This window comes from Sus scrofa, chromosome 12 (assembly GCF_054392235.1).
Source record: "Sus scrofa isolate SSC_HxYL_T2T_F1_AM1 chromosome 12, Sscrofa_HxYL_maternal_Yorkshire_Landrace_v2.0, whole genome shotgun sequence".
NCBI lineage: Eukaryota > Metazoa > Chordata > Mammalia > Artiodactyla > Suidae > Sus > Sus scrofa.
This window is the reverse complement of record NC_139394.1, coordinates 44,281,093-44,295,322: the sequence shown is the minus strand read 5'-3', so window position 1 is coordinate 44,295,322 and position 14,230 is coordinate 44,281,093. Positions and strand designations below refer to the sequence as shown.

The window sequence follows — 14,230 nt, the reverse complement described above, 5'->3', positions numbered from 1 at the left end:
AGCCTGGGAACCTCCATATGCCGCGGGAGCGGCCCAAGAAATAGCAACAATAACAACAACAACAACAACAAAAAAAAAGACAAAAGACAAAAAAAAAATAAATAAAAAAAAGATAAATTCAGTGAAATTCTGGTACAATCTAAAGCACTACTGTAGAAGGATCAGGACTATAAACGTTCGGTAGCTGCTTGTAAAGATAGCAGATGAGTCTAATTTCCCTTAAATTGTCCAACTAGTACCTTTTAGAGACCGGATTTGAGCCAAGCTTTTTTCATTATTTCTTGTTTTTCCAGCCCTTTTTTTCCTTAATTACATTGGTTTATTTAGTGCTTTGGTCTTTTCTCACAGATCCATAGCTATGATTTTTTTTTTTTTTTAGTTTTTTGGTCTTTTTCAGGGCCGCACCTGAGGCATATGGAGGTTGCCAGGCTAGGGGTCCAGTCGCAGCTGTGGCTGCCGGCCTATGCCACAGCCAGAGCAATGCAGGATCCAAGCCGAGTCTGTGACCTATACCACAGGTCATGGCAATGCCAGATCCTTGACCCACTGAGCAAGACCAGGGATGGAACCCACGTCCTCATGGATGCTGGTCGGGTTTGTTAACCACTGAGCCAGGATGGGAACTCCCATAATTACAATTGTACGTCAAGGTGTTGTCACTCAAGCTTGCCAAATATATCACCACCCATGTTGTTTTGACCTGAAGGTAATGAGCAAGTACTAGGCCATCTGTCCTAAATTTGGTAATAAGTATTCTTATGAAGGCGGTAGGGAAGAAAATACTAATTTTTTGAGTGCAGAAAGAGTATTATTAAAAGAAAATTTTAGTGTATTTAAAGAAGTCATGTACATTGGACAGTCTTGGAATTTCTCAAATCAGAAAACATTGTCTCATTTGAGGAAAATGTGATCAGTCCATGCTGTTTTTGTTGTGCCAGTGGAGTCTTATGCCAGCTGGATTTTTTTTTCTTTTTCTTTAAAAATTTTTTTTTGTATTTTATTTCTTATTAATTACTCAGTGAATTTTATTACATTTATAGCTGTACAACGATCATCACAACCCAATTTTGTAGCATTTTCATCCCAAACCCCAGCGCATCCCCCCACCCCCCAGCCTGTCTCATTTGGAAACCATGTTTTTCAAAGTCTGTGAGTCAGTATCTGTTCTGCAAAGAAGTTCATTATGTCCTTTTTTTAGATTCCATCTGTAAGTGATAGCATATGATGTCAGCATCTTGCTGTCTGACTGACTTCACTTAGCATGATAACTTCTAGGTCCATCCATGTTGCTGCAGATGCCACTATTTCTTTCCTTTTAATGGCTGAGTAGTATTCCATTGTGTATGTGTGCTGCATCTTCCTTATCCACTCCTCTGTCCATGGGCATTTAGGTTGTTTCCATGTCTTGGCTATTGCATATAGTGCTGCAATGAACATTGAAGTATACATATCTTTTTGAGTCATGATTTTCTCTGAATAGATGCCCAGGAGTGGGATTGCTAGATCGAATGGTAATTCTATTTTTAGTTTTCTGAAGAATCTCCATACTGTTTTCCGGAGTGGTTGCACCAATTTACATTCCCACCAACAGTGTGAGAGGGTTCCCTTTCTCCACACCCTCTCTAGCATTTATTGTTTGTAGACTTTTTGATGATGGCCATTCTGGCCAGTGTAAGGTGGTACCTCATAGTGGTTTTGATTTGCATGTCAGCTGAATTAATTCTGCAGATTGGAACAGAAAAGTTAAAAGTTGGGGCTGGGAATCATGTTCTTTTAAGTTTTAATACCACTTCTGATTTTCTTTTGTATTCAGTGTGATTGAAGAAATAGCTCAGGTTTTTTGCATTAACTGTAAACTGATATTTATTCTTTGGGAATACTTTGGGGATAGTGTAAATTGTTGGAAATATGAAAACTGTAATTTAGAAAAAAAATTCATGCATAAAGGATATTTGCCTTTCTAGGGGTTTTGTCATGAAAGAATATTTTCCTACTAATTTTGCACCCCCCCACACAAGAAATTCGTTTTATTGATAGTTGCATGTAATGATGAATAGGTTGGCAGAATTGTTTTCTCTTCCAGTTTTACTCTGGTTCAGAATAAATGTTTTGGAGTGACTCCATCTGGAGACAGGGAAATAAATCAGATTTTCCTTAATGGAAAGTAATTCAGAGATCTTTCAAAACAAACGTTTCCTTATCTTAAATACTGCCATGACTAACTGAGGATGTAGCTACAAAAAAATCTAGCTTTAGGTCTTGGAGGCTTAGAGGAGATAGACAAAATCATGAAGCCATGGCAGGTTCACATGATCACTCTATTCCATTAGACCTTTGGTTTTGCTCCAGTTAGCTTTGTTAGGCAAGTGTTATGTTCTTAATTATCCTTGTATCCCTTGAATCACCAGCGATGGTGGTAAAGATGAGGATACTCATTTTTGAATACAGAAATTTTTACACATAGGAGTTCCTATTGTGGCTTAGTGGTAGCGAACCTGACTAGTATCTATGAGGATTCGATTAGTGGCCTCGATTAGTGGGTTAAAGATCCAGTGTTGTTGTGAGCTGTGATGTAGGTCTCAGACAAGGCTCAGATCTGGAATTCCTGTGGCTGTGGTGTAGGCTGGCATCTGCAGCTCTAATTTGATTTCTAGCCTGGGAATTTCCATATGCCCCAGGTGCAGCCCTGAAAAGCCAAAGAAAGAAAGAAATTCTTATATATAAATGTTCTTAAAATTAGTTGAATGCTTTGCTGGACATAAATAACTTGGATAAAGGAATTCTTTTCTCTTGCTGTAGGTGCACATTAAAGATCCAAAACCATGACTGACTCCAAGTACTTCACAACCAATAAAAAAGGTAAGTATGAGAACCTGGTCAAGGCCCTGTTTTTTTTTTTTTTTGTTTTTTTTGTTTTTTTCCTTTTTTTAAGATTCTTCAGAAGTCATGGTGTAAGGTTATTCCAGGTAGAATGTTCCTGACCTCTTCACACATGCATGTCATGGACTAATTGGGGATCTGCTACTTTTACGTAAAGGTGTACTGACTAAATTATTAAAGTATGGATTTTTAAAGATAGGGCTGTAATGAGCATTATTTTGACTTGATTTTAATATAAGGAAGAGATACAGGATTGATCCACTGACGATAGATCTGAGGAGGGTAAAAGAGGAAGAAGCATATTTATTCTCTTTTTAATTGAAGTATAGTTGGTTGACAGTGTTGTATTAGTTTCTGGTGTATAGCAAAGTGATTCAGGTGTATGTGTGTGTATTTGTATTCTTTTTCAGATTCTTTCCGCTATAGGTTGCTTCTGTGTCTTGGCTAATATAAATGGTGCTGCTATGAACATTAGAGTGCATATATCTTTTCAAATTAGATTTTCTCCAGATATATGCCCAGGAGTGGGATTACTGGATCATATGGTACCCCTAGTTTTTTAAGGAACCTCCATACTGTTTTCCATAGTAGCTGCACCAAATTCGCTTTGAATTTTTTACTTGGAAATAAACATTTTATAACAAGGAGTGTTGTTAAAGCAGGATAGAAATAAACACAAAAGTTCTCTCTCTTCCTATTCCTGTTCCTGAGGGGAACTCAGTATGTATCTTCAATCTTTTCTGTACATATATTAATACATATGATTTAATTTTTTTTATCTTTAACAAGGTCATGCAAAACAATGTGTGGAAATGTGATATTTTCATATCCCTCCATACATGCATTGTTTCAGATGACCTCTTTCTTTAAGATAAAAATAATGTGATGCACTGAGGAGTACATACCATCATTTATGAATTATGGCTGCCAAAATCCATAACCTCAGTGTAATCATGAGGAAACACTCATGGAAACTGAGAGCATTCTATAAAATGACTGGTCTGTACTTTTTTCTTTTTTCTTTTTTTTTTTTCTTTTTGCAGCGTATGAAAGTTCCCAGGCTAGGGATGAATCAAAGCTACAGCTGCTGGCTCATGCCACATCCACAGCAATGCAGGATCCAAGCCACGTCTGCGACCTACAGCACAGTTCATGGCAACACCGGATCCTTAACCCACTGAGCGAGGCCAGGGATCGAACCTGAATCCTCGTGGACCTAGTCGGGTTCGTTACTGCTGAGCCATAATGGGAACTCCTGGCCTGTACTTTAAAACAAAAAAAGGGGGAGTTCCCGTCGTCGCGCAGTGGTTAACGAATCCGACTAGGAACCATGAGGTTGCGGGTTCTTGCTCAGTGGGTTAACGATCCGGCGTTGCCGTGAGCTGTGGTGTAGGTCACAGACGCGGCTTGGATCCTGAGTTGCTGTGGCTCTGGCGTAGGCTGGTGGCTACAGCTCCGATTCGACCCCTAGCCTGGGAACCTCCATATGCCGCGGGAGCGGCCCAAGAAATAGCAAAAAGACAAAAACAAAAACAAAAAAAGGCATCATGAAAGACAAAGGCTGGCCAGCTGTTGCAGATTAAAGGAAAGTAAAGAGCTCTGACAGTAAATGTAAAGCATGATCCTGAATTGGATCCTGGCTCAAGGCGGGTAAGGGTAAAATTACTCTAAAGGACATTATCAGGATCTTTGAGCAAGATCTGTAGATTAGATAATGATGATTTATCAGTGTTAAATACCCTGATTTTCGTCATTTTATTATGATTATGTAACTTAATTCTTTGTTCTTAGAAATTACGCACTGACATGTTTAGAGCTAAAGAAACTTGATGTTTAAATGAAATCTGAGAAAAAATGTATAAATATATAAAAAGTATGATAAAGCATATGTGGCTTAATATTAGCAACTGGGGAATTCTGCAACCTTAAGATTAAAATGACTTCAAAATAAAAGAGGAAACATAGGAGGACACACAGAGTGGCCTGGAGCAGCAGAACATTTTCTGAAAAGCACAAGCATATTTGTACTATTCCATCATTTGGAGTTATTTAAGGGTAAACAGGGTCTTCTAACACAGAAGATAACTGTAGTAATTCACTTAATTACATCAGCTACTAGTCCATGGCTGTCAGCCTTGCCTACACATTGGAATTGCCCAGTGAAGTTTAAAACAATATTCATGTCCAGGCCTGCTCCTGTGGATATCTTGCTTTCTTTGGTCTAGAATATGGCCTAGGTGTGGGGATTTTTATTTTATTTTATTTTATTTTATTTTTTTTGTCTTTTTGTCTTTTTTTTGTTGTTGTTGTTGTTGCTATTTCTTGGGCCGCTCCTGCGGCATATGGAGGTTCCCAGGCTAGGGGTTGAATCGGAGCTGTAGCCACCAGCCTACGCCAGAGCCACAGCAACGCGGGATCCGAGCCGCGTCTGCAACCTACACCACAGCTCATGGCAACGCCGGATCGTTAACTCACTGAGCAAGGCCAGGGATCGAACCCGCAACCTCATGGTTCCTAGTCAGATTCGTTAACCACTGCGCCACGACAGGAACTCCTCGTGTGCCTTGTTGACCAAAGTGTTGTCTATAATGACACGAAAAGATGTTAACTGGAGTTCCCACTGTGGCTCAGTGGGTTGAGAACTCAACTAGTATCCTTGGGGATGCAGATTCAATCCCTGGCCTTGCTTAGTGGGTTAAGGATCCAGCATGGGTTTCAGAGGTAGCTTGGATCTGGCGTTGCTGTTGCTGTGGTGTAGGCTGGCAGCTGCAGCGCCAGTTCAGCCCCTAGCCCAGGAACTTCCATATGCCTTGGGTGTGACCCTTAAAAAAAAGAAAAAAGATGTTAACTTAAAAACTCACCCAATTCTTAAAACGTGCTTTTGTAATGGGTTCTGGTAGATTTCTAAATACTTTTTTTAACGGCCAAACCTATGGCTTTTGGAGGTTCCCAGGCTAGGGGTCGAATCAGAGCTACAGCTGCTGGCCTGAGCTACAGCTGCTGGCCTGAACTACAGCTGCTGGCCTACACCACAGCAACGCCAGATCCTTAACCCACTGAGAGAGGCCAGGGAACAAACCTGCGTCCTCATGGATACTAGTCAGATTCGTTTCCACTGAGCCACGATGGGAACTCCCTGATAGCCTTTTTTAATTCAAGGATTTGTAAAAGTTTGAGACTTACAGGTAAGTCATGGCTGGGTAAATACCACCATTTAAAAAAATGGTTAGACTGTGTTCCTTTTACTTTTGTGACACCCATCAGGACTGCCACTGGGACATATTCTTTAAGTTGGTGCCCTTGGAATGATTTCAGTTACATCCTGTTTTTATTCTTCAACTCTTGCTGCCATTCACAAGTCAGACTTTCTGAAACCCTGCTGCTTGTTCTTTACTGTTCCCAGAAGTAAATGATGGGAACCCTAAAAGCTGGAGTTGGCAGCAAAGGGTTTGGCAAAGAGAATGATTCCTTAAAGGGCCCAGCTTTTCTGTCTGTGCTATTTTTGCAGCTGCCAAATAAAACAGTGATTTTTGTAATAATTGTTTGCTTTGTTGGCAATGGATATTGAAGTAACAAACTTTCTTAATGCACGACTTCCGTGTTTTTTACCACTTTCATCCTTCCCATTTGGTGGCTTCAGCAGATCATACAGTTTGAAGCTCCCACCATTTCTATAATGGCTAATGAGGTTAAAATGAACATCAAGAACAGTCGTAAAGGTGGAAAAAATGAGGTTGGTTAAGGATCTGGAGTTGCCACAACTGGCTTCGGATTCAGTCACTGGCCCAAGAACTTCTATATGCTGGGGGTGTGGGCAAAAACAACAACAACAACAACAAAACAGTGGAGGGCTGAAGTAGCTGTTCTCTTACTTCAGCCTCAGCTTTCTGGAGATAGGTGAGCCCAGGCCTTAAATAAAATAGTGGTGGCAGTCCTGGCATTTCATAGTGGAGAGCCTGAGTAGCCAGTCACTTAAGATTGTACCTTTAGAAATGATTGTGGTTCATACTATTTTTGAAGTTTTAGGATTATTATTTCTGAAGTTAGACTGACAGGATAGGGCCCTAAAGTCCATTAACATCTTAAAGTACTAATTGGAGCAGTGATTCTCAACCCTGGTTATATATTAGAATCACTTGGGGGAACTTTAAAAAATGTGAACATAGGAGTTCTACCCCTTGACACACATTCTGATTTATTTGGTCCAGAGTGGAGTGTGAACATTATTTTTAGTACACCCAGCTAATAGTGTATAGCCAAAGTTGAGAACTAGATTCAAGAGTTGGGAGATAAAGTTCTAAAGCCAGCTCTGTCACTCACTCTGTGACCTTTGAGCCTCAGTTCTTTGTGGAGCTGAGAGTAGGTAAATGAGGAGTCCCTTCCAGTTTGAAAGCACTGATTCGTGAGCCTGTTCCCTGCCTACATTTATTTTTTCCCCAGGACTTTGAAATTCTGATAGGAGGTCATCCGTCAGATGCTATTCTCTCCCCAGTGTAGTAAAATATCATGAGGTATCTTCGCTTTTTATGCACTTCTTTGCTTCCTAAGTTCCAGCTCGCACACCTTCCTTTCTGGCCGCAACATAACGATGGCATCCTTATCAATGTGTCGGTTAACAGTCTATGGATTTGATTGTACCTATCCTGTAATTTTTAAATAATCTTTTCAGTTGTAGCCCTGTCTCTGGCCAGCCAGTGTGGTGTTACTTACTACTTAGTATGGTTCTCTGCTCTAGTTCTCTGGTCCTGGGACCTCACCCATTTGTTCTCTTTTAGGAGAAATCTTTGAATTAAAGGCTGAACTCAACAATGAAAAGAAAGAAAAGAGGAAGGAGGCTGTGAAGAAAGTGATTGCTGCTATGACTGTGGGGAAGGATGTTAGGTAAGGGTAATTTCTTCTGCCTTGCTCATTTGAGACCTGTACCCTTGGTTTTTACTGCTTTTCATTTAAAGCTGTTACAATCAGAATGAATAAGAATGAGTTTGTCTCACTGAAAACACCCAGGAGTGTATTAACAGAGTTATAGTAACTCTGTGATAGAGTGGGTTTTTGGGTTTTTTTTAGAAGAATGAAACCAGTTTGATTTCCCTTACATTCAGATCTAGCATAAAACCTGAGAGCTGACATAGTACCAAATCTCTTGCTGAGGTAGTTTAGAAGATAAAAATATACTGAGATGCAGAAGCTCATGAGTACTTTAATTGCCTTGAACCAGTCCCCTCACCTTGGTAACTCTACATGCAGTTGCTGAATTGAAGATGAAGATTACTATTAACAGAATCCAAACGGTCTTCTTCCTCCTGCCCCTCCTTTTACCTGTAATTTAGCATGACCATTTGGAAATAAGTAAGGATTGTCTGCAGCCCCCGAAGGTCCCTGAGATCCTTTCATGTGATCCGTGAAGTCAAAGCTGTTCTTTTAATAATACTTAGGTGTCGTTTGCCTTTTTCACTGTGTTGACATTTGCACCACTGGTGCCCTAGTGTGAATGAAGGCAGTGGTGCCAAACTGTAACAGTAGTCATTGTATTCTTCACCACCGGGGCTTGCAGGAAAAAAGGGCAGTTTCACTTAGGACTGTCCTTCCTGAAGTATTAAAATTTTATTTTATTAAACCTTGAACCGGAGTTCCCATCGTGGTGCAGTGGTTAATGAATCTGACTAGGAACCATGAGGTTGCAGGTTCAATCCCTGGCTTTGCTCCGTGGGTTAAGGATCCGGCGTTGCCGTGAGCTGTGGTATAGGTCGCAGACGTGGCTTGGATCCCACGTTGCTGTGGCTCTAGTGTAGGACAGCGGCTGCAGCTCCGATTAGACCCCTAGCCTGGGAACCTCCATATGCTGCAGGAGCAGCCCTAGAAAAGGCAAAAAAAAAACCCTAAAAAAAACAAAACCTTGAACCTTTGAGTTCGGGTCTTTTTAAATTTCCATGTGATGAAACAGAAATTATGCATAAAGCACTACTGCTGGAGTTCCTGTTGTGGTGCAGTGGAAATGAATCTGATTGTATCCATGAGGATGCAGGTTTGATCCCTGGCCTTGCTCATTGCCGTGAACTGTGGTGTAGGTTGCAGATGCAGCTCAGATCCAGTGTTGCTGTGACTGCAATTTAGGCTTGCAGCTGCAGTTCTCATTCCACCCCTAGCCTAAGAACTTCTGTGTGCTGCTGGTGCAGCCATTAAAAACAAGGGAAAAAAATGAACAAAGTAAATCTGTCACTTCAAGGGGAAAAAAAAAATGACAGTAGATAAATTTTGATTTTTAAAGCAAAAATAAGGGAGTTCCCATTGTGGCTCAGCAGCAATGAACCCACCTAGTTGGTGTCCATGAGGATTCAGATTCAATCCCTGGCCTCGCTCAGTGGGTTAAGGATCTGGCATTGATGTAACCTGTGGTGTGGGTCACAGACATGGCTCGGATCCCAGGTTGCTGTGACTGTGGCATAGGCCGGCAGCTGCAGCTCCGATTCTACCCCTAGCCTGGGAACTTCTCATATGCCATGATGTGGCCCTAAAAAGACATAAAATAGAACTGAAAAAATTAGAGTGAGCTTTGGTAACTTCCCAGCACTTACAGATTTTTCTGGTGAGATTGGTGGTGGAATTAATGGATGTGATTGTATTGGCTGTTAATATAATGAAATAGCCAACATATTTAACATAGATAAGATCTGCATAACTCATTGAACCATTACTTTCTAAATGATTAGTGCATATGTCACAAAATCATGCATGGGGAGTTCCCATCGTGGCTCTGTGGTTAACTAACCTGACTAGCATCCATGAGGACTTGGGTTCTATCCCTGGCCTCGCTCAGTGGGTTAAGGATCTGGCATTGCCATGAGATGTGGTATGGGTCGAAGACTCGGCTCGAATCTTCTGTCTGTGGCTGTGGCATAGGCTGGCAGCAACAGCTCCAGTTGGATCCCTAGCCTGGGAACCTCCATATACCACCAGTGTAGCCCTCAAAAGACAAAAAACAAAAACAAAAAACAAAAAATTATGTGTTGGTAAAAAATACCATTCAAAATAAATGATAAAGGAATGGATTTTAATGTAAACAAGTACAGAAAGTTTATTGATATGGTTTCAGATTCCACATTGTGCTTTAGTTTTAAGAAACTCATTTGTGGACTAAAAACGACAAAAGAAAAAGCAAAACAACCATTTTCCTAGCTTTAATGTATCAAAGAAAAACATCCAGTTATAGGAAAAAGCTATTAAAATACTCCTCCATTTTCCAATTAAAATACATGTATAAAGATGGATTCTTCTTACACTTCAAAAAAACACTCTACAACAGAATGAATTCAGAAGCAGATGCGAGAGTCCAGCTGCTTTTATTTAAACTAGACATTAAAGAGATTTGCAAAAATCAAAACAATGTCATCTTAATTTTTTTTTTTTTTTTTTGGTCTTTTTTGTCTTTTCTAGGGCCGCACCATTGGCGTATGGAGGTTCCCAGGCTAGGGCTCTAATCGGAGCTGTTGCTGCTGGCCTACACCACAGCTCATGGTAATGCCAGATCCTTAACCCACTGAGCAAGGCCAGGGATCGAACCCGAAACCTCATGGTTCCTAGTTAGATTCGTTAACCACTAAGCCACGAAGGAAACTCAAATGTCATCTTAATTTTTAAAAATAACTAAAATAGGTAGATTTTACTGTAAAATATTTGTGTTAACATGAAATGTGTTTATTGTTATTTTAAATTGGTAAATATTTTAAAAATTTCTCTGTTTTAATTCTTGATATGGTGAAATAATCAATAGGCATAATCCACATGAAAAAATGCTCTGGGGATTGCAGTAATTTTTAAGAGTAAGAGCATTCACGAGACTAGAAAGGTCAACAGCACCCCTCACCAGATCAGGAGCCCAGGAGGAAGTGGTGGCAGTAAGAAATGGCTCAGTATCTTCCTATGCTCTCACTGCAACTGTTTTTTGTTTTTTGTTTTTGTTTCTTTGTCTTTCTGCCATTTCTTGGGCCACTCCCGCAGCATATGGAGGTTCCCTGGCTAGGGGTTGAATCAGAGCTGTAGCCACCGGCCTACACCAGAGCCATAGCAACAGGGGATCCAAGCCTCATCTGCAACCTACACCACAGCTCAAGGCAACGCCAGATCCTTAACCCACTGAGCAAGGTCAGGGATCAAACCCGCAGCCTCATGGTTCCTAGTCGGATTCGTTAACCACTGAGCCACGATGGAAACTCCAAGATTTGAACTCTTTTAGAGAAAGTGGGATTTGTGCTGTGCCTGGAAAGATATTTCAAAGAAACAATAAACTGAGATGAGCACTTTGCAGGTTACCATATTTCAGTCTCCCCTGCAAGTCCCTCAAGTTGAGGGCTATCTGATAGAAGTACAGTGCAAGCCACATATGTATTTTTAAATTCTCTGGTAGCCACATTTAAAAAATAAAAAACAGATAACATTAATTTATAATAAGTAATATAATCTATAATCTAGTATGTCCAAAATAGTATAATTTCAGCATGAAACCAGTATTAAAAACTATGAATGAGGAGTTCCCGTCGTGGCGCAGTGGTTAACGAATCCGACTAGGAACCATGAGGTTGCGGGTTCGGTCCCTGCCCTTGCTCAGTGGGTTAACGATCCGGCGTTGCCGTGAGCTGTGGTGTAGGTTGCAGACGCGGCTCGGATCCCGCGTTGCTGTGGCTCTGGCGTAGGCTGGTGGCTACAGCTCCGATTCGACGCCTAGCCTGGGAACCTCCATATGCCTCGGGAGCGGCCCAAGAAATAGCAACAACAACAAAAAAACCAAAAAGGCAAAAACTATGAATGAGATATTTTACATTGTATTTTCTGTATGAAGTCTTTAGAATTCATTGTGGTGGGGGTGGGGTTGGCTGTGCCTGCAGCATATAAAAATTCCTGGTCCAGGAATCAAACCTGCACCACAGCAGCAACCCAAACCACTGCAGTGACAACACTGGGTCCTTAACCTGCTGTGCCACAAGAGAACTTCCCGTGTGTATTTTATGCATGTATCACATCTCAGTTCGGACCAGCTGCATTGCAAATGCTCAGTAGGCTATGTGACTAGTAGCTGCCATTTGGAAAGTTTAGGTTTCTAGCTTTGTAGGTTGGTACTTAACAGTTTTTACCTCTAGAACTTGGACTCTTCTTGATGAGGATCTTCTTGATCTTGTGCAGGTTATTGAAATTAATTATTTAAGATCTTTAATTTACTCTTGGTTAATGTTTCGCATTTATTTACTGATTTTACTGTTTTACACATGAGCTATTCCCTTAAGAAATGGAAGGAACACTCATTTTTGGAAAGTGTTTATAGTGTTTGTTAAATATCTACATGTGCATGAAATTACACCAGGTACCTACATGCAAATAATTCGCCTTCCAGTGCAGAAGTCATTGGGTCGTTGGAGATAGGATGGATTATTTAACTGTGCATTCCATCTTCTTTTTTATAATTAATTCTATTTCTATATGTAGGCATACCTTGGAGATACCGAGGGTTCAGTTCCAGACCACTGTACTAAAACAAATGTCACAATAAAGCAAGTCCCACAAATTTTTTGGTTTCCTCGTGCATATAAAAGTTATATGATTTTACACTGTAGTTTATTAAGTGTGCAGCAGTAGCATTATGAATTTTTAAAAAGTATATACATCAGTTAAAAAATTATTGATTTAACCATTTTCTGACAATGTAGGGTTGCTGCAAACCTTTTTCTCATTTTTCCCTTTTTTTTGGCTGCATTCACGGCATGCAGAAGTTCCTGGGTGAGGGATCGTACACATGCCGCAGCAGCCACCTGAGCTGCTGCAGTGACACTTGTAGTGCTTTGAACTGCAAAGAATTGATATGAAGAATTACTGCTAGTTTTTGTGTGTGATATAGTGATTTAAAAAAAAAAAAGATTTCTGGAGTTCCCATGTAGTGCAGTAGGTTAAGGATCTGGCTTTGTCACTGCAGTGGCTCAGGTTGCTGCTGTGGTGTGGGTTTGATTCCTGGCTTAGGAACTTCCATGTGCTGCAGGTACAGCCCCCCAAAAAAAGGATACCTAAAGATGCACACTAAAATATTATATATGAGATATTATGTCTAGGATTTATTTCCCCCCTTTTTACAGCCACACCTGTAAGCATATGGAAGTTCCCAGGCTAGGGGTCAAATTGGAGCGCAGCTGCAAGCTTATACTACAGCTAGAGCATCTCAAGGTCTGAGCCACATCTTTGACCTGTACTGCAGCTTGCAGTGATGCTATATTGTTAACCCACTGAGCAAGGCCAGGGATCAAACCCGAATCTTCATGGACAGTATTTTGGATTCTTAACTTGCTGAGCCGCAACAGGAACTCTGTCTAGGATTTTTAAAAAAAATCGTTAAGAGCAACTAAATGAAGTAGGGACTGGGGGATTCTCTCAACTGAGTTGTATATGAAACAAGATTGGGTATGTATCATTACTTGTAGCTGGGTGATTGATACATCAGATTCATTATACTGCTTTCATAGTAAAATTTTTCTTTAAAATTTATTTTTAGACATCTTCTTGAGACCATTACTATTTTTTTTTTCATGGTGCAGTGACCGAAACTGTTGCAGTGATAATGCTGAGTCCTTAATCCACTGAGCCGCAAAAGAACTCCTATAATTTCTTTAGTAATTTATTTCTGTGATAATTATCACTGCAGGGAGATTTGTCCTTGCATCAAATCACTTTATAAATTAAGGCCATTTTGGAGTTCCCGCCGTGGCTCAGTGGTTATTGAATCCAACTAGAAACCATGAGGTTGCAGGTTTGGTCCCTGGCCTTGCTCAGTGGGTTGAGATCCGGCGTTGCTGTGAGCTGTGGTGTAGGTTGCAGATTCGGCTCTCATCCCGAGCTTCTGTGTTTCTGGTGTAGGCCAGTGGCTACAGCTCCAGTTAGACCCCTAGCCTGGAAACCTCCATGTGCCGCGGGAGTGGCCCTAGAAAAGGCAAAAAAGACCAAAAAAAAAAAAAGAAAAAGAAAATTAAGGCCATTTCTTTGTGTTCTATCCAACAGCTTGGCACAAACATCTGTTCATGTTCCCTTTCTCTCTTCTCAGCTCTCTGTTTCCAGATGTAGTGAATTGTATGCAGACTGACAACCTGGAACTAAAGAAGCTTGTGTATCTCTATTTGATGAACTATGCCAAGAGTCAGCCAGACATGGCCATCATGGCTGTCAACAGCTTTGTGAAGGTAACTCTTTCCCAGGGATTCAAGAGCAGTGTCTTTTCAGAAATGTCTCTTGATATAGTAAGTGTCTGCATTGCAAATAAGCAACCTCTGTTCCAAAAGAGAGCCTCTAGAGAAGTACTGGCAATGAGTAGGAATGTTCG

General features: G+C 40.7%; 1 protein-coding gene across 20 annotated transcripts in view; it reads left to right on the top strand.

The window, feature by feature from the left end:
- AP2B1 (adaptor related protein complex 2 subunit beta 1) overlaps window positions 1-14,230 on the top strand; it is a 139,431-nt gene that overhangs the window by 19,236 nt on the left and 105,965 nt on the right. For all 20 annotated transcript variants that reach the window (XR_014820236.1, XR_014820235.1, XR_014820244.1 and 17 more), the window contains 3 exon segments: window positions 2,800-2,859; window positions 7,656-7,761; window positions 13,955-14,090. Coding sequence is in view for 10 of the 20 variants with exons in the window: in XM_084982784.1 (XP_084838910.1) it covers window positions 2,823-2,859; window positions 7,656-7,761; window positions 13,955-14,090 (279 nt within the window). In the remaining 10 variants the exon portion in view is untranslated.